Source organism: Anopheles ziemanni, chromosome 3 (assembly GCF_943734765.1).
Source record: "Anopheles ziemanni chromosome 3, idAnoZiCoDA_A2_x.2, whole genome shotgun sequence".
In the NCBI taxonomy this organism is placed as follows: Eukaryota; Metazoa; Arthropoda; class Insecta; order Diptera; family Culicidae; genus Anopheles; species Anopheles ziemanni.
In genome coordinates, this window is record NC_080706.1 from 91,754,555 (window position 1) to 91,780,119 (window position 25,565).

Below are 25,565 nucleotides of genomic sequence, written 5' to 3' on the forward strand. Positions count from 1 at the left end.
CTCTTGTGTGCGGGCACTAAGCGACATAAGCACTTGCTGTTGGAGTAACCTTGCACTGGAAAGGATGGAATCTAAACATACAGATGGGTTGGTTTAGTCATCGGATAACGCGGACATTGATAAAACTAAGGTATCAAAGCTGATCACCCGCTATAGCCTCGTCATGCCGGTATTGCGCCAGATTGGACTTTGCCTTTCGGGTTAAGTACATAACACCTATGTTCCCAAAATAATCACCGTGGGAACTTGACAACTACCTGGAGGACGTTTAGTGCACCGTTAGTACTTCAGTGCTCAGAGCCTTACGACCTTGAGAGTCATGTTATATTAAATCAAACAAATCCAAATCAATTAAACAATTCAAGAACCGATAGCAAACAAAAATGCACGCGAAGAATTATGCACGCGTGGGATTCCTGTGGCGCGTAAAATCAGCTGTTTTCTTGCGTACTATGAATCGAGAGAGAAAGATTGATCGTAAATCAGCGAGCATAACCTGCGAGAGCGACGAGAGAGTTTACAAGAGTTTTGTAAAGGAAAAAGAAATAGCAAACACACAACATCATACAGTGGCTCGCACAAGTGTTCTTACAAATGAACTTTCTTAACGGTCTACGATTTCGGTTGAATTTTTATGCCTATGAATCGTCTAGCCTTATCTGTGGATGAGTTTCATATCTACTTTACCATCAGTCCGATACTCGTGCCGTTGCGCGAAACCCCTAACCGCAATGGCGTTCCGTGGGAAATAAAATCAATACAAACGGAAGCCGGCACCGACAACGGCGTTCCGCGCAGGTGTTGCAGTTGGCAACTGGAAAGCATGGCGAGTGGATGGAGGGTGCCGTTTGCTTTCCGTGCGCATTTTTTTAAGGGCCATAGCAGACTAGCGCCGGCAAGAAAGCTTCAGTCGTTCGTTTACTTTCGATGGGCTCGCATGTTTAGCGACTGGTTCACGGTGACCTGGTCGACATGAAACGATCGTAGTTTTTGCTGGACGGAAGTTTGCACAGGCATCTAGTGGGCTATGTTTAGGCGAATAATGCTAGTGTTTGCTTGTTGAGTGAATCTATTAGCGCCTGCGGAAGTCGTTCCTTCTCGAGGAAAACCCAGCAAATAGGGTTGGCCGAAGTGAAATCAATGCTCCAGTGATTTTATCAGCGTTTTGTTTAGAAGTTGTGTGAAAATGACTATACCAGAAAGGTAAAAACTTGTAGTAAACAAAAACAGTAGTTTGACATTTAGATGGTAAAAAACGGAGAAATCAACAAATGACGTCATCGATTGTTGTGCTGTTAAAACTTTGTACAACTTCCCCAAAATAGTATTTGAATCTCAACAGTTGTCTTTGCAAAAAAACGTTTGCCTTCCGCAAAACTCGTTTTCATTTCGAAGCGTTCACGCATCGAGCGCTAATGCAAGCAATGACAAGGCTGGTTTTACGATAGAAAGCACCTTCATCAAGCGATTTGATGACGACAACCGAACCCATCTGTTAATTGGCCAAGGTTATTGGTTGATATCTTATCAGAGCACATTGGTTTATTGAAGCATCGATTGAAACGTGGGCTAGAAAATGTGACGGTAATGTTCGCTGCGATTAGAAGACTGAACGTATCCTTCCTCTGTACCTCTTTTCTAGCCACTACACCACACCGGAGGACCGATGGAGGGCGGAGGGGACCACGTATCTGCAAGAAAACGAAATCATGCCCGGTGATGGTGACTCGATGACATCCGGGAATCAGCAACAGGCATTCCAAACCGGTTCTTCGTTGGCTCCGTATGGCGATAGATTCAGCGGGAAAGGATCAACCCCCGAGGAGAAGGAACCGTTGCGCTATGATAAACAAATGGAGGCACTAAAAGACGAGCGATGCCGCAGGGAGGGAAGTGAGAAGCGGCAGCTAGAGGAGGTGGTTGCCGTATCGACCACGAGGGGTGTATTTCATCAGGTTGGTACACTGAACAAGATTGGGCAATTTGCCATTGAGAGATAGTTTGAGACATTTGAGGGCTATCGGAGGGTTCTCTGGGAAGATAAACCTTCAATTCTTTGGTTTCATATCAACAAATGATTCAACCCACCTGATCTGACAAAAAAAACAACACTATCACTAAAACGAAATGTCTCTCAGCTACTTAATCTTCGCTCTAATAATTTTATTTGTAGGATATAAGGTATTAAAATATCAAATTTGCACTATAATTAAAAAGCCTACAGCAGTTCAATTACCTTAGGACCGCACACGAACGCAAAGGGTAAACAAATTTATTGCATTTATACTAGACCAGGGCGGCATCGAGCCGTAAAGATAAAAGCTTATTTGCCAACAATCAGAAAGATCATAAGAAATGCTTCCACATCGTTTCATGAGAAAAGGTTCCTATCGCACAGGGCGGAGCATTGTCTGGAAAGAGAAAGGTAATCCGCAAAATCACGTATAGGAAGCAAACAAACTACTTGCCAGTTCCGGTGCAGTCTGGGGTTTAGTTCCGCACAAAGAAAAACAACATTGTAGTATAGGCCATCTTTCCTAGTCATAACAGTGCCGCTTTTGTTGTTATGTATTGATTTTTACCTTTTAATGCTCAATCAGCTGTTCGTTATCGTTAAAGTATTATCAATGCTATTTCACAATCATCTGGCGCATGCAAACAAGCGTTCGCTATCAAACACGTGCGCATTTCTATCAATTTCAGGCACTCTTTTCTCAAGAGTGGAGGCTTCGCAAACGGCATCATCACTGTGATGACGTAGAAACTTTTATAGACTGTCCCCCTTTAGGTCAAGCACGCACACTTACTTTACAAAAAAAAAAAAACATATTCGCCCCCGGGGGCGAATGGCTTCGTACGGTCAGAGGAACGATCGTTTATCAAAGGCAGAGCTGATTTGCCTTAATTGCAGCAATCAAACAAGAATCAACAGCAGAATCGAAAAACCACAAGCAAAATGTATGACAACGGTTGATTGCTTTAGATTGAATGGTGTGTTAAGAGATAGTGCCACGATTTTTTGCGCGAAGGTCCAACTGAATTATTTAAATTCCCAAATCTCACTTCTACTGATACAATGCGGGACTATGTCTTAAATACGAAACGAAGAACATTAGTTATCCCTTTGCCTAAAATATCAGTTCCATGCATACTTAACACATGATTTTTATAACATTCTAGTTACTTCTCACTTCCGCCGTGCTTTTACTGGCGGCGGGTTGTGGTATGCCAATAGGATACTCGGCGGTGCTGTTGCCGCAGCTGTACGACGTGAACGAAACACTGACCATCGATATCGAGATGGGCTCTTGGATCGGTATGTAAACGGATCTATATTGGCTAAAATGAATGTATTTTATCATTACTCTATGACCCTTCCTGCAGCCAGTGTCCACAGTCTCGCGACTCCAATCGGTTCGTTCGCCTCGGGACCGATTATGGACCGTTGGGGTCGCCGTCCAGCACTCCTGATGGCTATCGTACCGCTGTTCACAGGATGGATTGTGCTAGCGACTGCTTCTTCCCACTTTCTGCTCCTTCTCGGGCGTGTTGTAGCTGGAATTTCGGTGGGGCTGATTGCGGCCCCCGCACAGGTTAGTTTCATCCGCAAATGACAAACTCGGCAAAGGTTGTACATTGGCTTTCGTTGCTTTCATTGTAGGTCCTCCTGGCAGAAATCGCCGAACCTCGGTTACGTGGACTTCTGGTCGGAGCACCGTTCGTTTCATACTCGATGGGAATCCTACTGGTGTACGCACTGGGAAGTCAGTTGCACTGGCGTGCGGTCGCCTGGGGTGGAACCGTGCTACCATTACTCTCCTTTTTGGCCCTGTTCTTTGCCCCGGAATCCCCAGTCTGGCTGGCCCGCAACGGTCAGCCCAAACGAGCTTCGGATGCCCTAACGTGGCTGCGCGGTTGTCCAGCGCAAGCGAAGCAAGAACTGCACAAGCTAATCGAGCGTTTCGAGGAGGAACAGCAACAAAACAATGGCAGTCCGCAGAGCTTTTGGCGTTCACTTAGCGAGATCTCCATTATCAAGCCGCTCGTCATTATAAACGGGTTCCACGCGCTGCAGATCCTTTCCGGTACCTACCTGGTGGTTTTCTATGCCGTCGACATCATCTCGGATCTCGGAGGCAGTGACATCAATTCCATTCAGGCGGCGGTATTGACCGCGATCGTGCGCCTTGCTTTCACCTTCCTCTACTGCTTCCTGCTGCTAGCGATGCCACGACGTACCATGGTTACCCTGAGTGGACTCGGTTCGGGTATCAGCTGTATTGCGATAGCAGCCTTTATGTACATTCGAGCCGGAGAACAGAAAACGACGCTCGACATGTACATCGCGGCCGCACTGATACTGGTGTACATCGGAGCAAACACCGGTTTCCTCACGATGCCGGGAATTCTGATCGGGGAGCTACTGCCTGCCAAAATCCGTGGCCAAATTGCTGGCTACCTGTTCACTATCTTCAACCTGCTACTGTTCGGGGTGGCGAAAGGATTCCCGTACGCGAAGGCCGCCCTCAAGACGCAAGGCCTGTTCCTGGTGTTTGGTTGTGCATCGTTCGGTGCATCGCTGCTTCTCTTTCTCCTTTTGCCAGAAACGAAGGGGCGCACATTGCACGACATTGAAGATTACTTCCAGCAGCGTAATTGGTTGTGGATGAGTCGAAAACGGGTGGCTACTGTGCACGATCAAGAACCTACCGAAGAAGGTCGGCGATTATCTAAAAAGTAGCGATTTTCTCAGTGTTCCAAAAAAGGGGACTGGAATTATCACTTAGCATCAGGTCGTAGCGGAACGGACATATTTTAAATGTGATATTTTAGCTGCATAAGCGGGATCTTAAAGATGAACACTACATATTCCTAAAGATAGGTCATCTGATGGTTCGATGTAGGGGTAAGCAGTCGTTCTATTGTCGACCATCCTCGAGCATATCGGTCAATGTTTGTAATGCTAAATTAGAACATTAGAACTGAAAATAACCAAGACCTTTCAGGCAAAGGACATCATTTTAGAAACTCGTTGAGTTCTTTCTGTCTATCCGAAAATGAAATAACGATGGAGGATGTTTCAAACCCCGCTTCTACTACCTGTAGCCCTGGACATTGGTCTGTAGTCATGTGAGCGCCAGGGGCGCGACACTGGTACCATGAATGGTTCACAGTTCGGAAAATATGCAGAAAACGTGCGACGAAAGCGTTCCACTCCGGCATGATACGGAACCATGGTGGTCCACCAGAGGCGATTCTCCTGCACCTGAACGTTGTTGAATCTTCGGTAGAATTTTTGCATCAACTTGCTAGCCTGAGGAAATTACATAAACATGTTGAAGGCAGGCGTGTATAAAATCTTCTCCTCGGAAAACTTACCATTTCTTCAAGCTGAATTTTGTAGTTCCAGTTTACTGTAGTTTTCAATCCAGTATCTCTCCTTGTGGGCCACCGGACTCCAGTGACACGTGGGACGAGTGTGTCCCAAAAGATTTTACTCTCCTCCAGGGCGGTTGCACGTTCCCGATGGCTTACTGGAACCCCGTACCGATCGCGTGTCCATGCTATCAAAATGGGTAACTTATCAACCTCGGGAAAAGTGGCCAGTATGTACATCGGATGATCGGCAAGCTTGCGAAGGGCACGCTACGAAGGAAGAGCAATATGGAAGAAGAGAATTTTCGATTTTTAAGTTATGTTACTCACTTTCAACAGTTTCTGCAAAACGGCTACGTCTTTGGTGGTAACATATTCCATATCGAGCGGATCTTTTTCTACAGGTTGCTGCTGGCTTTTCGCCATTTTTTCATTCATCAGCCGTTCGTTTTGTTGCTTCAGCTCCTCTTGCCACGTGTTGCGCACAAAGTTTACGATCAAACGGTCGATGTCAACGTTGCCGACGTCGTCCTTCCCGCGTAGCGCACGTTGGATGGCACGTTTTATGGGACACGCGAGATTTTCCTTTCGTCGTTCATCATCGTCGAATATTTTAGCATGATCAAATTCATATGGCTGAGCTTTATCAATGCACATTTTGAAATACTGCTGCGTTGGGTGAGCTTCCGGTGGGGTCGGAATCGTGGCCAAGTCCTCTGAAATCGCACAAACACACTTTTGCCCGCTACGAAGCTTCTGTTGCATGTCGAATCGTTGCCAACATTTGGGGCAACTTCCAACAGGTTCGAGTATCGCCAACGCCACAGCTTCATCGACTAGCCGTCCCAGCAAATTGTTCACCTGTTGTTTTCCTGCCGTAAGGAGCTCTTCTTCTTTCCACTGTGCACACTGAGAACGCACTGATGCCATCAAGGCCTCGCGGACGGTGGCGTTACCCTGCAAGTGTTGCAAAATATTCGAACATCCTTCGCCCAGTTGGTGGTGTTTGGGGCACAGAATTTGGCAACATTCCACACGGTCCACCATGTTTCGTACATGCTCATCTAGCAGTGTCTTTACGATTGCATTTGCACTTTGAAATGACTCGCTTTTGATTTCCGATTCCATCGTATCGTCCGTTGCGGAAATATATCCCTGGTAGGAAAACTTGTTTCTCCCAGATCCACTGCATCTCGCAAACCATCGGGATTCTTCATTGCGGACGATAAACTCCGGATCCCGGTAATGTGAGTAGCGTCCAAGGAATTCATCTCGGTGTAGTTGTATGTCAAGAGGAACTGTGTATCCGGTTAATTTTATCATTAATGGTTTTTCATATGGCGACCTACGTGCAGACGTTTTCGATGCAGGACTTTTTGTGCCGCTTCTCTTTTCTTGTGGATTGATATTTTCAACTTTCCTTGGAGGAGGCAAGACCATATCCAAACCACGTAATGTAGTAACCATATCCAAGTGGGCAATGGAAGAGATGAGTAACCGTTCGTTGATGGAATATCCTGTCTCGTAGGGGGCTTCCGACTTACGAGGACGCCGTATGTACCATAGTTCGAGAAGGAGCCACAAGAAGGATATATCATTACGATTGCAAAGTATCAACGCGGTTCGAATGATTCTGTCTTGACAAACAGGAAAGACGCCTAGCTTTCGAAGAAGATTCTTCGAACGATGAAACGTAGATTCGTCCAAATCATCCCCGATAGCATCCAACATCTGGTCGCAAATCGAACATTGCTCATCGGTCAGCTCTTGAAACCACATAGGACTGCTTCGCTTACGGAGAATTTTTAACATGCTCCTTTCTGAAACATGGATACACGGAACCATTACAGACTTGTTATCATGTGTATCATTGTCGTTCAATACAACGACCAAGTACCTTTTTCTTTCAGTACCAAATGTAAACCTTCCATGTAATTATGGTATGATTTAACAGCTGATTCATACTTCCTATCGAACGAGTCATCCTTGCCTAGCGATAATTTGTGTTTCTTTGTCTAAAACATATTTTATTTCAGTATAGCGATTCAATCCATCAACCCAATGACTCACCTGTGAGAAACTGGCTCTCTTTGTTTGCTTGGAACAATCCTGAAACATATTGGTTCTTTACGCAAATAAAAAGACCAACGACTAGTTAACCAAATAAAATAACCAAATGATGGAATTTGTACTGTAGAAGGAATGTTGTTCTTAGAAGCCGAATGATTTTAAAAATCAAGGCCATCTGTATTCCTTTAGTCTAGCATTTTTAAAATGGTTGTGAATATGATGGTCATGTTTTTCATACATATTAGCGACAGTTTTCCTGCTGTATTCGTGATTAAGTTTTTTGGTAATTTGTTTCAAAGATAACCGGTGTTTAACCGCTTAAAATATAAATAATTTGAATTGTTTGAAATTTCGCTGGTATGTGCGTGACATTGTGCCAACCGGTTATTGTGCGTGAAATTGGCTCTTTTCTTTTCAACTTCAAACTTGCATATTGAAAATACAATTTATGATCTATTACTATTGATTTCATCAATAATATTGAAGCGCAGCGTACTGCTACTCCTTTATAATATACTCAACGTAATAAAAAGTCTCTTATTTTGTGTACAGTTGCAAATTATTTGCACTCCAACTCTACGATTGTCAAATAGAATGACAGCGTAGTGGAGGCTCACCTGCTAAACTATCTCTCCTTTCCGCGCCAAGACATAACCTACCTGGTCCCTTTTGTGTATTCCTCAGAAAATCAAACAATCTGCCGCCAGTAGCGATTAAATCGCATTTTCAAAGGTTTTTAAGTGCAGTGGCACACGAAAAAGCTATTTAAAGGAAAAAGGTAGTAACCCGTTCTGTATTGGACGAGCTAGTTGCTCAAAAGCAGCAGAAACCATGGCAGACTTTCTTGAATATTCCTCGATCAGCTCCGAAGTTCGCGGCGCAATGGTATGGTACCCTTTCCTTCGTTAAATGGCGTAAGGAATTTCTTTTACATCTACTATAAATGTGCTTACTTTCTACGGTTACAGTGCCCAGGAAAGCTGAAAATGACCGACACAGCGATCGTATTTAAAAATGACAAAACCGGCAAAGTCGAACAAATCAACTCAAGCGACATCGACCTACTGAACTACCAGCGCTTCGTGGGAAGTTTCGGTTTGCGTGTGTTCTTGAAGAACGGTTCATTGCATCGCTTTCTCGGGTTTACCGGCGACGAGGGCAAGATTGCGGAGTTCGTAAAGAAAAACTACAAACTGGACATGCTGGAAAAAGAACTATCAATGCGCGGCTGGAACTGGGGATCGGTACAATTCAAGGGGGCGGTGCTCAGCTTTGATGTGGAAAACAAGACCAGCTTCGAGATCCCGCTGAATCACGTATCGCAGTGTAACGTCGGGAAGAATGAAGTGACGGTCGAGTTCCATCGGAACGATGATGCGCCGGTCAGCCTGATGGAGATGCGGTTCCACATTCCAACGTCCGAATCGGCGGACACCGACCCGGTGGAGGCGTTCCAAGAGAACGTAATGAAACAGGCATCCGTTATATCGGTGTCCGGCGATGCGATTGCAATCTTCCGTGAGATCCACTGCCTTACGCCGCGTGGTCGCTATGACATCAAGGTGTTTCAAAGCTTTTTCCAGCTGCACGGTAAAACGTACGATTTTAAAATCCCAACCTCCTCCGTACTGCGGCTGTTCCTGCTTCCCCACAAGGACAATAGGCAGATGTTTTTCGTAATTTCGCTCGATCCCCCAATCAAGCAGGGTCAGACCAGGTACCACTTTTTGGTAACACTGTTCCAGATGGACGAGGAGACCAATATAGAACTACCGTTTACCGAGGAGGAGCTAAAGGAGAAGTATGAGGACAAGCTGACGAAAGAATTATCCGGGCCAGTGTACGAGGTTCTGGGGAAGATAATGAAAGTCATCATCAATCGTAAGCTGACCGGTCCCGGCACGTTTATCGGCCATTCCGGTACCCCTGCGATCGGCTGCTCGTTCAAAGCGGCCGCTGGCTATCTCTACCCGCTGGAGCGTGGCTTCATTTACGTTCACAAACCACCGGTACACATACGCTTCGAGGAGATAGCGTCGGTAAACTTCGCACGTAGCGGTGGATCCACGAGGAGCTTCGATTTTGAAATCGAGCTGAAAACAGGCACGGTGCACACATTCAGCAGCATCGAGAAAGAAGAGTACTCGAAGATGTTCGACTTTATCACGTCGAAAAAGCTGCACGTCAAGAACACGGGCGGCAAGGCGAGCTACAAGGACGACTTTGCCGACTCGGACAACGAGGGCGAACCGGACGCGTACCTTGCGCGGGTGAAGGCGGAAGCGAAGGAGCGTGACGAGGACGACGATGGTAGCGATTCGGAGGAGTCGACCGATGAGGACTTCAACCCGAACCAGCAGGAATCGGACGTGGCCGAGGAGTTCGACAGTAACGTGGAATCGTCGTCGGACGATTCGGATGAGGATGGCAGTGGCGGTGGCGGGGACAGTGATGCCAGCGGCTCCGACGATGGGCGATCGAAGAAGGTCGATAAAAAGAAGGAGAAGAAGGAAAAATCTCCCGTAAAGAAGAAGCCCAAGGAGAAGAAGGAGACCAAACCGCGTAAAACTAAAACGAAAGACTCGGGTGCACCGAAGCGACCGTCCACGGCGTTTATGCTGTGGATGAACGCAACCCGGGACCAGATTCGAAAGGACAACCCTGGACTCTCGATCACTGATATCAGCAAGAAGGGAGGCGAACTCTGGAAGGAGCTGAAGGATAAGAAGGAGTGGGAGGCAAAGGCGGCGAAGGCGAAGGAGGACTACGCGGAAGCTATGGCCGCCTACAAAGCGTCCGGCGGGGGCGGCAAAGGAGCGGATGATTCGGATGGTGACGATAAGGGCAAGAAGCGGAAAAAGAAGCCAAGCCCAAAGAAGGTGTCCGCCGGGGCGCCGAAGAGTGACGATTTCAAGAGCAAAGAGTTTATCTCCGGCGACGATTCGTCCAGTAGCGAGGAGGATAAGAATAAGAGCACAAAGAAGGCGAAGCAACCATCTTCGGACAAAAAGGTAAGCTGACAAGGGCCACAGAGTATGAATCGATTCAGCTTCACTTTCACTTTTTTTTTATTTTTTCAGAAATCAAAAAAATCAGAATCGGAATCTGAAATGTCTGAATCGGAAGAGGATGATGAAGAGTTGAGCGAAGGAAGTGATTAAAAACGAGACACGTGTTACGAACATCCCTAGGATCTATCGCCGGGAGCGAATGGAAAATATTACATGAAGCATCAGTTCGGCCCTCACAACGCTGGTGGGTGGCGTGTTTGAATTCCATCATTTGTATTACCTGCAGTACCTTTCATGATCTGTTGCCCATCCGAGATGATACATACATGTGACTGTGAAATTAAGTCGCAAATGATTAATCGTTTAAATGGAGAATAAATTACCTTCTACTCACAGTACATACGTCATGTTCTAATTTTTCTTGTAAACGATTTTTTTCCGAATAAGACTACTTATGTGTTCTGGGGTATAGGAAGTTTGATTTATATATGAATATCAAGTTAAGTTAAAAAAATTGCTAAAGATTTTCATCTGTACCCTCTATGGGACAAATAACAAAAAAACGATGTAACGGCTGCATCAACCGGCGTCTGACGCGCTATTACGCGCGCCATGAGCCTCAAGCGCGATCACACGGCGTAAAAATATCCTTTCTACACAAACACAAGCATAAGTAAGCCAACTGCCGAACCAAGTTCTCACATCCCCTACACAACTGGCTTGACAAAAAGTGTTTACCAACGAATGCCGGCCCCTAGGAAGAAGGGCAAACGATAAGGGCGCATTGGAACGGACGAACAAAATAACAGTAACCACCACAGCTGGCCTTAGTTTTCGAAACTTCCTTTCTACCTCCGAGATTTTCTGAGGTACACGGTATGCACCAACCCTCCGTTGCATCGGCTGCGTTCGAGAAAAAAGGACCCGCTTTCTTCCCTCGGAGCTCGTTGCAGAGGGCTCATCGTAAACGACCCATTGTAGACCCTTTACGCCGAAAAGCAGTGCCGCTTTGTAATTTCATATGTTTCTAGTTTGCGCTTTTTTGCTTGGCTTGGTTCGGTACAAGGAAGGGTCCTTGTTAGAGATTTTCCCATACCACCGATACGTAACCGTTTTCTCTTATTTTGGCGCAAAGAAGCATCGTCAGCTCGAGCGTGATAATAATCTAATTTCTTAAATTTTCGTCCATAAGACTAATAACTAATGTTCGTCAAAGTACGGTTAATAAAAACACTGCAAAATATACCCAAAACCAGAACGTAAACGGATAGCATTTGTTCAGCGTTACAGGAGGTCCACCAAAGTAAACTTTCCAACGGACTGTTAGCTGAAGAGTTGTTTCCTTAAAAATGATGAAAATTGGTTAAAAATAGAACTTTGCTCTTATAAATATGCGAATCGAGCTTATTTTGTAAATTCTAATGGTTTTGAATTCGTCATGAACAACATCTTTTCTAGACAAACATACGTGCCAAAGACCATCTTTAGAAAATATTTATGAAATGCATGATTTTTAACATATAACTGAATAATTTTGCTTTTATTACAAATTTGGAATTCGATGACCGTTTCCAGTTTGTTGGTAAAATTTGAATTTGCATCTTCAGTTCGCTTTGTTTCTGCAAATTAAATTTTGTATGCCCTCAATTGCATGTACCGAATGCATTCTCCCTTGTGGGGTGCAGCGCATCGATACCTTCACAACATTCCGCATTGCTAGCGGCAGCGTGCATTGCATATGCTGTGCGTTCAACAACGCCAAACATATGCGAAAGACGGCGTCAGTTGTGTGTTTGACAACAGCACACGCGATGCGATCAAACTGACATTCGCCGGTTCGCCGGTTCGGATGCCCTTGAATTACCGGTTCGCCAACCGACGGCGAATAAATCCCGTGAAACCAGAACACATTTTACCGTTTCGTTCGAATGAGGTGTCAGCGACGCACACAGCGGCACGCACACACACCCCTCAAACGGTGGTGCGCCTGTGTGCGTCTGGTGCCACACACGGCCACATCGGTGAAGCAGACAAAGCTGAAGTCCCTTTAGCTCGGGGTATTCGAAGTGCTCTAGCAGTTCAGTTCGGTTCGAAGTAAGTGTTCTCCTGTCCATAGGAAAAAAGTGGTCATAAATTAGTGCATTTTCTGCGCCCAATTTCTCCAGGAACTTGCTCCGGTAAGTCTAAAATCGCCTTCCACGACTTATGGTGACACTATTCAAAGAGTATTTTTCGCGCTGACCACAAAAATCCATGGTGGTTAAGGGGTAAAAAATCGCCAATTTCCGAACGCTTCGCTGGCGTGGGTTCGCTCAGAAAATCTTCTATGGCGGCATATTGAAAATGTATGGCGGCTGCGGTGGCCGAGAAAATGGTCCGATTACGTGCGTTTCTCGCCCGCCGTCGAACGGTGGCGATTGAATTCGTTTGGTGAAATGTTTTTCGCACCCAACACGTCGCTTTTTGCGTCGTTTCGCTACCGTCGGTGGAACAGAAAAAATTACCGAAAGTCAAAATGGCTGGGTCGCCCGAACTATGGCTTCCACTGGTACGGTCGCAGTAAATATGGGTGGGATTTTGAAAAATAATTTTCCTCTACCGATCGCGTCGGAGCGGCGAAGTGTCTTCCATAATCGTCCTACTTTTGCCTCGCGCATCGATTGGCATCGGTACCCCACGGGGTACGGTGCAAAATTAGTGAAATTGGCCCTTTTCGCGCCAAAATATTTTTCCCATATATTGGCTTCCATAGGCGAACATTCGTCCATCTTTCTATGGACGAGGCAAAAAGGCAGATTCGCTCAGGTTTTTTCATTGAAGACCGTCACTCACCGTCCCAACGATAAGAGGCGCTAGAGTGCTCTTTGGTAAGGTAACTCCGGGAATTTTTTATGCTCGTGTTAGGTCACGTAGCAATTGCGAGCTGCGCGTTCGTACGAACCACGGAAGGCCGCCGTGTCCCAGGGCCCATCGAGTTTGCGTGTGTATGAGTGCGCTTTCGCTTTGCTGCTGCTGGCTAGCGTTACTGTGCAGAGAAGAGTTGGCTGGGTATCGAGCACTAAATGGCGTCGGTAGGATTTTGAATTTGGCCGTCCAAAATCGGTTATCAATGGCGGTGCGTTGTTTATGTGTCGCAACATGAATGATTTTTTCAAGGCTGCCAAGCAGTTGGTAAAACTACTTATACATTAAATAGTGGGAACATTATTACCTTCATTTGTTTAACATCAACGCAACACTGGAATCATAACAAAAATATTTTTAAAACAATTGTACGCATCCATCGTACGGGTGATGTAGAATTGTAATTCAACAGAAAGTAGGGATAGTTGGCTTTATTTGACCAGATCGTAGATTATTTTGATGAATCTATTTTTCCATACGATTCGCTCCGTTGTAATTGTTACAGGAAATTTAGATTATTACCCAAAATACACCCGGTACCAGCGCTCGTTGGATGCCATTTTCCCGCTCTTTAATGGCTCTTGTCAGTCGAGCATGCGTTGCCTGTGGTCTTTTGTACGGCCAAGCAAATGGCTACCAACGCCGTTCAACGAACGGGACACAGGTTAATTCATAGCGCTTTGAAGAGCATCTCTAACATCATCTTGCGTGCTTGCTATGGGGATGAGAGATCTCGATGGTGTGCGTGCGTACTGTGCGTACTGAGTTCCTTGGAAGCAACGAAGGCTACCAACCGTCCAGACCAGTTCGAACAAGTCAGTTGCAGCTCAGAACGTTGCTCGGAACGGTTGTGTTTTTTCCAAAGTGAACGGTGTCTTTGAGGTGAAAAAGTAAGTGTCCATTCTTGAACCAACTCGGTGTCCTAGAAGGAATAATTGGATACATGCTTTAATCTTTTGTAAATATTTTGTAAATTCACGTTGAATTTTGAACTGTGCTGCATATGACCGGCTTCGATTGTGTTTCCTTGTGTGTGCGTTGCTGAGTTTTCAACTTCGAGTAGCGTGTGCGTCTCTGTGTGCGTGTGTGCCCAACGGTCTCTTGTGAAATGTATGACGCGCACGCAGTGTTGGCTCGATTTTGAATTATTTTTACTTCTGCGAATTAAACGCCTGAAAGTCGCACAATACACTTCAAAGCACATTTAGCAGCCAGTGGTATAAACAAAAAGTCCAAGAACGGAAGAAAACGCCTCAAAAGATGGAAATAGGCCAGCGAAAGTTACTCAATACTGCGTACCCGCAAAGCGGCATCTTCATCAACGGCGGCTTGGGTAGCGTCGTAAAGGCGCATTTTCAAATCGCCTCATCGTTCCGAGAAAAAGATATTTTCGAGTTCGTGGAAATGCTCTTCCTTGCTGGAAGCGATTTTTACACAGATTCGAATTTCCGGCGAATTTTCATCGATTTTTGACATACTTCCGTAAGATGCTAGGAAAAAAGAGCGCGAGTTGACGTTCTTCCAAGTAGTGCGACCGTTGGTCGCGGCTTGATGATGCTGGGTAAATGTGTGCGAGACCTGTGGCGCGGCTTCTCTAACACAAACGCGCGCGCACGCTTGGTTACGGGTGTGTGATAATTTCTAACCGATGCTAACGGTAACGCCATGAAACGCCTTGTGTAACGCTTCTGATGGTTTCATGAAAATTCAATTTATTTTGAACATTAAGTAGAGCAATGTTTCTTTTTACTAGCTAGCTAAAATTAATAAATCACGCGTCAAACAGGCGTGCTGTAAATATAAATAACGCTTCAATGCGTGTCGTCCATTTTGTTGGTGTACACATGTATACGCTATTGGAAAGGCATCTTCTTCGAAGTGCCGTAACCTCGCTTTTTGGCGTTATTTTTCAACAGATTCAAAATAAAATCTATTCTCATAAGATTCTTTGATGGTGTTTAATTATGTTAGCTAGTGATGCCGACGTTCAATTACATTAAATGCGCCATCCCATCTGCAATCAGATGAAAGCTGTTGTTAGCAGCGCGTCTTGATTTGAAAAAGCGCGCGCATTTTCCCGCCAGTTCCTTTAGTTCTATACTGCATTTCAATTTGTGAATGCCCGAACTGTATGAGATTTAACGAACGTTTGTGAAGCAATAATTTTCATCAGTTAGTTTCTCATAATAAACGACAATCTTTGTGCTCATTTTTGGACAATATGGAGGATGAGCGATAATTTTTTCCATACGTACACGTGTCGTGTAAAATTAACCAGATTGGTTGGTGGCGTTTGAGTGCGAAGCACTAAACGGAAATGGACACGACGCTCAAACTCTGTGCCCAGAGCTCAGTCTCTGCCGTTCTCCAATTTCATCATCGGAAGGTGGCAGCAGTAGCTCGATGTGTCGAATCAACGACGACCACAGCACACCGCGCACAGGATATTCCTGGTCCATGTGTTAGTGGTGGGTAGGGGGGGACAAGGAGAGAGGAAAATGAGAGCGTTTATACAGAAGTACCACCAGGGAGGACGGCTGCGGAGACCCGGCAGCAGCAGCTGCGTGTGCGCGTCGCGTCCCATAGCATCATCCATCGCATCATTTTTAACGCGCGTCGTCCCATTCCTACCTCCCTGCCAACTTGAAAGCATAAAGTAGTAGTATTATCAGCGACCTAAGCGCCGATATACATACAGAGAGCCCGTCAAGAAAAGGTAGAGGAGCGCACACGAGAAAAGACGCAGCATATTCCGATGAGTGTTTTTCTTATTCCTGTCCATATTTCTTGCCTCTGTTTGCCTTCTCTTCACGGTGCCCGAGCGCTTCTGACTCTGTGGTGTTGTGTGGTTTTGGGGGGGTTAAGTGTTCGCCTTTCAGCTTTCATCGATGGGTTTGGTTCGGCTTGCTCTTTTCTGTTTTCGTGGACACACACACGTATTTTGCTTGGAAGAAAACGAATTTCTCGACGGCCAACTTCGATGGCGACGGACACATCAGCATTGAATACCACACCACCATCGACGTCATCATCTTATAATATTTTCTCTGCGATCATTCGCCTTGTTTTTTTTTTTTGAAGAGGGAGAACAGTGAAATTTAACTCTTGTCGAACCCACTGTCTCATTTGTAGTATGTTTTAAATGATTTTTTCTTGCACCAATAATACTTATGTTTATAAGTGTTAATTGGTTATAAGTTGATAACAATAAAATCGGGGGTGCAATCCGTTCAAAATCGATTGTTCCTTCGTTTTCATGGCTGCGTACTTACGCGGGAATGTGGTTTAATAATGACGCAACCATTCGTTCCATTTGGAAGGCGTAACGAACGCCAGATAAAAGAACGACTAAATTGTATGTAGGGATGGAAAATTGTATGGAAAATTAAGCACCCTAAAGGAGGACCCTAAATCGGCCCATGAGCGCCGGGGCTGACCACCTCGACGGCGTGGGTTCGAATCCCAACCGAGACCGGACCCTCCCCTGTACGAGAGAACTGACTATCCACGTACAACAGGGAAATAAGTCTCGTAATCCCTTAACGGGCACAGTCAAATGACATCAAATCTAATTTGGATATTTTCTTCATTTTCCCCAGGATATTTGTTTGTGACATTCGTCCCATTAACTGTTAAACAAAGAAAATGGCAGAGAAACCAAAACGCCCGCTGTCGGCGTACATGCTGTGGCTTAACTCAGCCCGCGAGCAGATCAAGAAGGAGAACCCCGGCATCAAAGTCACCGAAATTGCCAAGAAGGGTGGAGAGCTGTGGCGTGGAATGAAGGACAAGAGCGTAAGTATCGCTGTAAGAAAACGTTTTCAAATAGTATTACTATATCTTTGCCCGCCCTGGAAATAATCTAGTGGAAAATTTAGAGGATCTTCCATTGCATTAACGCACTTTCTCCGTCTCTGTCAATTGTGTGTTCCTTTTCTGCTATAGGAGTGGGAATACAAAGCCGCCAAAATGAAGGATGAGTACAACAAGCAGATGCAAGACTACGAGCGAAACGGCGGCAGCAAGGAAACCGTCACCAAGAAAAAGAAAGGTGCTAAGAAAGTTGCCAAAAAGAGCAAAAAGAAGGATTCGGAGGATGAAGATGACGAGTCTGGAGATGAGAGCGACTGAACTAATCACTAACCTTAAAATAATTACTTTTAATTTATTGTGTAAATGTTCGGGGCCTTACTTCAGCAACAAATCACTACGGCATCTTTCACACACCAAAACTACCATCACCTCTCTACACACTTCAGACAAAATGTATCATTGTCGTCTCCCCCGCGGTCTACTATCCTGCGCCCCGTCAGTTCAATAACAAACAGATGAAAACAAGCTTTGTCAGCATTAACATACTCTCTCTCTCCCCCCCCTTCACCTAAATCCGCACTACTCGTAACACGGCCACGCCAATTTACACAAAATGGAGAAGAAAAAACAAACTAAACGTAAAATGACATGTGAAAAATAGAGTTTTACCTATTGAAAAAAACCAACAAAACCAGGCTAGTAGCATATTTTTTGGGATATCGAATATACCACCAGTAGCCTAGCCCATGTCTCATCACAACGACAATTTCGCTAGTGGGGGGAGAAACACAAGATGGTCCATGGTCCAAAAGCCTTGTGTGTGATTTCTTTTCGAATTCTAGGGTGTGGGAGGTAACCCGGGGACGTCTCTGCATCCGTGCGCGGATCGCATTAGTTCCCAGGAAGATGCAGAACTGTCGGTTTGGAGGGAAAAAGTGTCATCGCGCTTTTACCGCTAAATCGTTTTCAAGTACAAACATGAATGTATGTGGGCGTGTGTGTTAAGTGAAAATTTTCAACCCCTAACCTGCCAGCTCCTTGTATGATGATGTTGGCAACACCATGATGTGTGAGGTTGCTTGTTTGTGTCCTACTGTCCTTTCCTTGACTGTTATTTGCGCGTGTCTTTTTCCCACTTTGTGGTCTTTTGTTTATGTTTCGAACTATTTCGAAAGTGGGAAAGTTCTTCCCACTTTTGCGTGTTGTCCCGCGTTGTTACGCAAAGTAATCTAAACAAGCTTATTGTTCAGAATATTACTTGGAAGGCATTTCGGGTTCTGGGGTGGTACCTACGTTGGTGGATGTATGTTTGCTAAGCGAGCCTATCGTACTGAAAAAGCATTTATCAGAGAATGTACCGATAAAGCGGTTTTTCACTGTGAAAGAATGATGTGCATTTCATTGGCATATAGGCTCTTGTCTCATGTGGTCCATCGACATGATGCTTCTGGTTTCGTTCTTATGTTTCCACACGCATATGCCACTAACGTAAAGTACAGAAGCAAAGTAGGAAAAAGCGCAAACGAGCGTGTGAGCATTTATACAGTAATGTAGAAACACCATTCCTACCGATCCAAATTGTAGTAGAAAGCAGCCCACTAACCGACAGTAATTTTTTCCGAGCCTCTAGAACTACTTGCCAGACGTTAAAACGATTCAAATCAGTACAAAAAACAACGCCTCACCTTCCAGAGCCCAGGCATCTCTCCTGACGTTTTCCTCCTTTTATATTTCGATTAGATTTGTTTGAATACCGCAAACATATTTGCATCTTTTACTAAACTTTTGCCAATTGATCTCTTTAATTTACGTGTTTTTTTGTTTCTTCTTCAAGGCAGGTCGTGATTAATTAATGATCTTTGATAAAAGAGATGAAAAGAGCATGATGATGAAGAGACAAGAGCAAATGATGAGGAGTGGAGTGGAAGCCGAAGGAGAAGAAGCTGAGAGAGGAGAAGGAGGAGGAGGGGAACAAGATAATTTCGGTCGGCAAGATGTATGAGAGAAATCGTGAATTGACATGATCGTGCTTTTTTCTTTAACTCGTTTAAGACAACCTGACACACAAATCTTACACAAATGAACTCGTAAAATTTACTAATGAGATAAAATTATTCTTAGTGGTATTAAGAGCGCGGCAGGTTTAGGAAAGGGGCGGGAAAAAGTGTACCACAATTGCGTTGGTACACTATTTTTATACACACAATAAGTACAACATTTACACATACACACACACACACTCACACCTAAGCCACACCCACAAACACACACACACAAATACATTCAATCTCAAATCCATCAAGTCATCCCATGTATCTCACAATTGCGCTAGAAGTAGCCCCCTTTTTGATTGAAGTAGGTGACGATGATGCTGCTAGGATACGCGAGTTGTTGGTAGGATCCAGGAAAAAAGGAAATAGGCAGTGATCAGTGGGAGGTGGGCAAAACCAGAGCAGACGAAAAGCTAGTGGGATGATAGGAGTCGGAGAAACGGATACTACTTTTCATTATGGGTTTATGTTACATTGTAAAAAATTGGCGATTCGCTCGTATTTTTATGCGAACGCGCGTAACATCGCTGGTGGCAACACGTGGCGGCGGCAGCGTTGACTTTGCGACTCATACCGCCCAGTTATGTGACAAAACGGGAATGGTATAAAAAAAGAGTAAGGCACGAGCAACAACAGCAGCAGCAGCAACATCAGTAAAACAACGGCAGCGCGACGAAGCACCAGTGGAAGCAGCAGCAGCAGCAGCAGCAACAACAAAAAAACCAGAACGTGTGTGTGTCAGCCATCAACATAGTTGTTCGTTCAATGTTTGAACTCGATCGAACACACCCCAAATGCCATGATAAATCGTGTGTGTGTGATTGCACGCCGCGTGTTTTGACAAATCTGAACATCAGTAAAAAACCGAGAGTAATAAAACAATAAATTCTTTACTAGTAAGGAACAAGAAATACAAAATAATAAGCCATTGTCGCAAAAGGAGTTTTCTTTAAACATGCTATGACACAAGCGTGGGAAATCGAACAACGAGGCGAACGGTGTGCGGATAGGAAGAGCATATAGGAAAAGATTTCTAGTTTTAATACCTTTAGTTCAAGTTTATAGATCCTTGGGGTACACGTGGACACAGGCTAGTTCGGGACGATGGAGAGTAGAGTTTTTTGTACATACGCACGAACCATATACTCAATTCATGTGAGCGAGAAGCACTCGTAGTGCACTTTCTAACAGTCAAATCTCATATCCGTCACAGTACACAGCAGCACAGGACACGTTTTAGACCGACAAAAACCAACCATACGACTCCTGTCGTCCTCCCAAGATAACATAAAAACACAAGTTCGTGAAAAGTTGAACAACAGCACAAGAGAGGAACCCTTTGGAACGAATGAAAGGCCAGCGAAAATAAGGAAAATTCAGAGTTCGATTTTAATAAAAAGGATTCGTGGAAACAAAATGTGGATGTGAAGTCCTTGGTCGGTAAACAATGTCCCTCTACTAGGGTGGGTTGATCACTTATTTGGGTGGGTCAGAGTATCCCTCCGCGTATTGTTGGATGCCTTGCTACAGCGATGGGATGAATCCTGTTTTCTGGAAGAACTTATGCATGTAAATCGAAAGAAATTATTCTTTGATCATAGCGTCCTTATGATCAATCGTGCTTTATCCTTATGTTTATATTGGGGATATGCAAATCTGTTTCACTTGTTTATAGCGACCTTTCCTTAGATAGAAGTTGTTTGATACTTGTTTAATTATATTCTAACTTAATCGTCTGTTCCCTGCTTCCTGTTTTTCTCTTATACCCTGGATCTTTATGGCACATTCAAAACTTAAGAAGAGAGGAAAGGAATTTTCCAAATCTTTTGTAAGTAAGTAAGAGTGAATATCAGAGAGTTCACATCCGAAACGGTCATTTTAAAGTGATTGGTGTATAGGCGGTTGCGATAGGCAGCCCTGTCGGTACGTCATGTTGACGATTTATTTTAGAAATGGTTCGTTCTGGTGGTGGGTAAATTATATCCCTGTAAGGACTTGAATCTTTGAACCCGAATCCCAATCCGTCATATCCTGCGTGTTCACCTAACTTGCCGATTTTTCATATAATTTGTTAAAGTAATAATTAGACGATCAAATGTTGAATTGGTCCTTGACTTTCACTGCCAGAGCAAAATCGACTCGCGAAATTGACCAAAATCAATTCTTCCTGCCTTGAGCCCTATGGGTGCGTAATAAACGGCCTCGTTAAAAAGTGTTAAATCGCGCAAAACACTCAATCTATGATTTCGAATGATTTAAATTCTAACTAATCAAACCTGATCCGAATCTGTCAAATGTGACTCAATCCTTTAGAATCCGTCAAAAGATCTAGTCCCGATTCTGCCAACACTACAGGCCAGTGCTTCACAAACAGTTCCATCTTTTCCTTCGCGTAAACTTGCTGCAGCTAAATTAGCGCAACTTGTCTGCTACTATACATTTTCTAGGCAAGGATACTCCTCGAGTGCGGGTGGCTGTTAGAAAACGGGCGCGTGGAAGAACGAAGGGATAAAAATTGATTTTTTCGCTCTCGGGCTAGGTATTAGTTGCTCTCTCTGGGCAAAGAATCGGAATATTCGGCAACAGGACACCACGAGCAGGCATTTGGGAAGTTGAAAAGTTTAGTCCATGTCCCGTCGTTCGTGTGCATAGTGCTCTGCTCCTCGAGCCTACCTAAGGTCGGGGAAAACTGTTACGATCCTTGCATTTTTTTTCCACCTTCATTGGGTGTGTTTGTGTATGCGAAGTGCATAGAAGAGTGCAGTTTGGGAAGATTTTCCACGGCTGTTTTGTGTGAAACCTCCGTCGCGATATCGGATTGGCTCTGTGACGAATAAATAGTTGAGAAACTCGTTACAGGATAGCAAATACTGAGCAAAGTATGGACGTGTAAGTACCGATTCACAAGGCAAAAGATTGGATTGTTTTCCGGTTCGGTGTGAGGAAATCAAAGTCTCTCGAAGAGATTGTAATCGGGATCCTCATTGCATTTTCATTTTTCCTACACAGGCTACTGGATGAGGTGGAATCGCTGGAAGCGATTTTGATGGACGATGTGCAGATAACAAAAAACGCCAGGTAAGGATGCACTGCATACAACGGCGATACCCCTAGAATTATCGATTTGTGTTCGTCTCTTCCGGCGAATGCTGGCGAAGGGTGGTGCACTGTTGTGTGTGCGTGCGCGTGATTGTTGCACAATCCCGAGGACGTTTCAATGGAATCCTTCTGTCGTTCTTTTTGTTTTCACGCTCCTGATATCACCATCTGGACACAACTTTCCATCGTTTTGTGCAGTGGATTTCCGGAGCTGATCGAAACGACTGTATTCCCGACGGTCGGGGAAGAGCTGGACTCGCAGTATGTCTGCATTACGCTGCAGGTGCTACCCCCGGTCGGTTACCCGGACGTGCGGCCCAACATTAAGCTGAAAAACCCACGGGGACTGGACGATCGCATCATCGGGCTGATAGAACGCGCCGTGCAGCAGAAGCTTTCGGAAGCCGTCGGCCAACCGGTCGTGTTCGATCTGATCGACATCATCCGGGAGCATCTGACGGAGAGTAATCTCCCGTCCGGCCAGTGCGTGATCTGCCTGTACGGGTTCCTCGAGGGGGACGAGTTCACAAAGACCGTTTGCTATCACTACCTGCACAGTCACTGCCTCGCGTGCCACATCAATGCGTCGCGCCGGAACTACGAGGAGGAGCTGGCAAAGCTACCCATCTGGAAGCAGAAGGAAACGAAAGCATTTCAGGCCCAGTGCCCGGTGTGCCGGGAGCCGATCGAAGTGGATGTGGAGCCGTTGATGCGCTGCCGGCCGCCTGCGGAACGTGAAAATGCCCCCCGGTTCCAGCTGACGGACGAGCTGAAGTCGCTGCAGGCGCAAATGAATCGACTTTTTATGCATCAGAAGCGTCGCGGCGGTATTATCGATTTGGATGCCGAGGAGAGCAATGTGATTGCGATCGAAACGGAACCTCCGAATGGCGAGGTACGTAAATTGAATTGCGTGAGGATTAGCTCAACAAATAATGAAAATTGCTCTTTTTAGGTGGGTAAAAGCACGAACGAGATTTCTAGCACAACTACCGTGACAGAGGCGCATCCGCCCATGCGAAATGCGCCAGGACAAACCGCATCAAATCACCACGGTAAAAAGCACGCTCCAATTCAGCAACAAAATAAAGGCCCTTCCGGTTCGAAGGGGGCGCATCAAAATGGGCGCCATCGGAATGCATCGAAAAATGCTCTACCTAACGGAACTGATCTGTCAGTGGAAGATCTGGACGCATGCTCCGATCCGGCTTGTACTGGCGCGCAGAGCGACCACCATCGCAGCGGTGGACATCGCAATCGGCGTCACAATAATCAGCATCATAATCATCGCCATCAACGGCACCAGCATCATCATCACCATCATCACCACCAGGGTCGTGGTGCGAATGGTGGTGCGGCCGGTGGAGCGGGTGCTGGTGGTGGGAGTGGCGCTAGCGGTGGTGCATCTTCGTCGGCGGGAGGAGCAGCAAAAAATTTAACTGGCCCTTGTGCTTCCGACGCCAGGTGACAATTGATGCCCCCGGAACACGTCAGTCTAATGCAGTCCAGTCCAATATTCCTCTGCCACCACCGAACAGTAGGACCGGAGTGTCTGCATGACGATAGACATTACCACGCACATCAGCCACCGCATCACCAGTCGCACCGTGGCCTACTTCTCCAGCATCATCAGCATCCTCTGACGCAGCTCCAGGATAGCCACGCCATGCGGCCACTGCTACTGATATAACATTTAATCCATCGCAAACGTAAGCCGATTCTTGTCAAACTCGTAACAACTCTTCGTAAAACAATAATCTACCGTACGCATACTCATCGTAGCCGCGTCGGCATAACTGCCGGCCATCGTAGAAAGTCCGATCGATGTCACCTTCTCTTAGTGTTGGGTTTCCTGTGCACAGCCGATCGATCGATCGATAGGATTCCTCTGTTTTTCCATCGTTGTAGTACAGCTACTAGTATTCAAAGGCATCGAAACGAACGGAGGCCGTTCATGGTCAATTATCCTGTCATGAACGCACTGAGTGTCGTTTGTAAACGACGACTGAAACAAACCCATCACAGTAGGCAAAGGCAAAGCAGGAAAAGCTCGCGGTGGAGGTTAGACAGTGCCTACTGTGAACAGAACTACCGATGGGTTCAGGCGGTAGGAAGGACGAAATACTGCTTCGAAAATGTGCTGCCACACTTCCTATCACGAATGGTCGTGGTTACTTTAAGGTCGTTTTTGCAGTTACAAACCGAATTCCATGAATCCACCTCATATTTGCCCAATAACATGCACCTTGTTAGGGCTCGCATCGGTGTGGCACCTTTACTTTCATTACTCTGACAACAGGTATGCACTTTCTTCCACGCGATCGAATGCTTGCAGCTCCAATTTATTTTCCTTCTTCTTCGGTCGTTTGGCGAAATTGCGACCCTTTTAGCGAGACTACCTTCTGGGCTAACCCTTGTTTCGAAGTCGTGACTTTAGTTTCTTCGATTAGTTCGGTGTAAGGTTTACCGTGTCGAAGGGCACAACGAATGGTCAGTCAAGTGTTCCGAACGGCACACTGGTGGCTGGTCCAGAACCACTTGACGCAGGTCAGGGAGTTAGATATAGCTTTATATTTATTTAATTTTAAAACCGATTTACCTACAGACAACCGTGTTCCGTTGGGGGAAAAGGGGCATGTGGGACGTGAGCCCAGTTGTGTGCCAGTGGAGTGTACTTACTTTAAAACGCGTTAGTTAAGCATTAACCTAAGTTGGAACGTACAAAACCTTGCGAGGGAGCGCAATAAAATCCGTGAAAGGAAAGTGTAGCGATGGTAGGCAGGAGGGAATATAGGAAACGGTTGGTCCATTCCGTCAGTAGACGGAATATGGCCCTGTGTATATTATGATTATAATATAGTTTGGTAGAACACGACGCAGACAAAGACAACTGGGATATTTATTTTTAATCTCTACAGCAGCTAGTTACGTGGTATTCTTTCATAGCAATATATCGGAGTAAGCTGATCACTTGATATTTGTTTGGCGAAGTTACACACACGATAAGGAAGAAAAAGGATACTTTCTTGCGCCCAATCGAACGATGCAGAAGTAGTGCAGTGCAATAAGGTAATGCAACAAGTTGTGATGGTGTCGGAGCGGGTTCCATTCAATTGAGTAGAGATAATTTTATTCTTTGCGTTCTTTTGCACGATCCACTAGCCATTCGTGAATCCTTAACGAAATGATAAAATAATGAAGTCCAGAACGCGGTTTGTGCGTGCCAAAAACGGAATACATG

At 45.4% G+C, this 25,565-nt stretch overlaps 4 protein-coding genes across 6 annotated transcripts; 3 read left to right on the forward strand and 1 right to left on the reverse strand.

The window, feature by feature from the left end:
• Nucleotides 1-817: 817 nt before the first annotated feature.
• LOC131286417 (facilitated trehalose transporter Tret1-2 homolog) lies at nucleotides 818-5,007 on the forward strand. The gene is made up of 5 exons (XM_058315364.1): nucleotides 818-1,203; nucleotides 1,643-1,955; nucleotides 3,181-3,316; nucleotides 3,385-3,593; nucleotides 3,662-5,007. Exons 1-5 carry the CDS (start codon nucleotides 1,187-1,189, stop codon nucleotides 4,739-4,741), a joined length of 1,755 nt encoding a protein of 584 aa, XP_058171347.1. The 5' UTR covers nucleotides 818-1,186; the 3' UTR covers nucleotides 4,742-5,007.
• A 73-nt stretch (nucleotides 5,008-5,080) lies between these two features.
• LOC131285819 (uncharacterized) lies at nucleotides 5,081-7,494 on the reverse strand. The gene is made up of 5 exons (XM_058314672.1): nucleotides 7,447-7,494; nucleotides 7,274-7,391; nucleotides 5,707-7,196; nucleotides 5,380-5,646; nucleotides 5,081-5,314 (listed from the first exon to the last, which is right to left on the reverse strand). Exons 1-5 carry the CDS (start codon nucleotides 7,492-7,494, stop codon nucleotides 5,081-5,083), a joined length of 2,157 nt encoding a protein of 718 aa, XP_058170655.1.
• Nucleotides 7,495-8,135: 641 nt separating this feature from the next.
• LOC131288881 (mobility group protein 1A-like) lies at nucleotides 8,136-17,894 on the forward strand. Of its 3 annotated transcripts, none has more exons than XM_058318061.1 (3): nucleotides 8,136-8,331; nucleotides 8,415-10,457; nucleotides 17,403-17,894. In XM_058318061.1, the coding sequence occupies exons 1-3, from the start codon at nucleotides 8,278-8,280 to the stop codon at nucleotides 17,490-17,492; spliced, it is 2,187 nt and encodes a 728-aa protein (XP_058174044.1). In that variant the 5' UTR covers nucleotides 8,136-8,277; the 3' UTR covers nucleotides 17,493-17,894. The 3 variants fall into 3 exon arrangements, with proteins under 3 accessions (XP_058174044.1, XP_058174043.1, XP_058174045.1); XM_058318060.1 differs by lacking the exon at nucleotides 17,403-17,894 and adding an exon at nucleotides 10,527-10,855; XM_058318062.1 differs by lacking the exons at nucleotides 8,136-8,331; nucleotides 8,415-10,457 and adding exons at nucleotides 12,490-12,634; nucleotides 16,961-17,156 and having other exon boundaries at nucleotides 17,307-17,874.
• A 4,212-nt stretch (nucleotides 17,895-22,106) lies between these two features.
• Nucleotides 22,107-24,725, forward strand: LOC131285820 (E3 ubiquitin-protein ligase RNF25). Its single transcript, XM_058314674.1, has 4 exons — nucleotides 22,107-22,114; nucleotides 22,169-22,303; nucleotides 22,523-23,219; nucleotides 23,280-24,725. Exons 1-4 carry the CDS (start codon nucleotides 22,107-22,109, stop codon nucleotides 23,790-23,792), a joined length of 1,353 nt encoding a protein of 450 aa, XP_058170657.1. The 3' UTR covers nucleotides 23,793-24,725.
• Nucleotides 24,726-25,565: the final 840 nt, after the last annotated feature.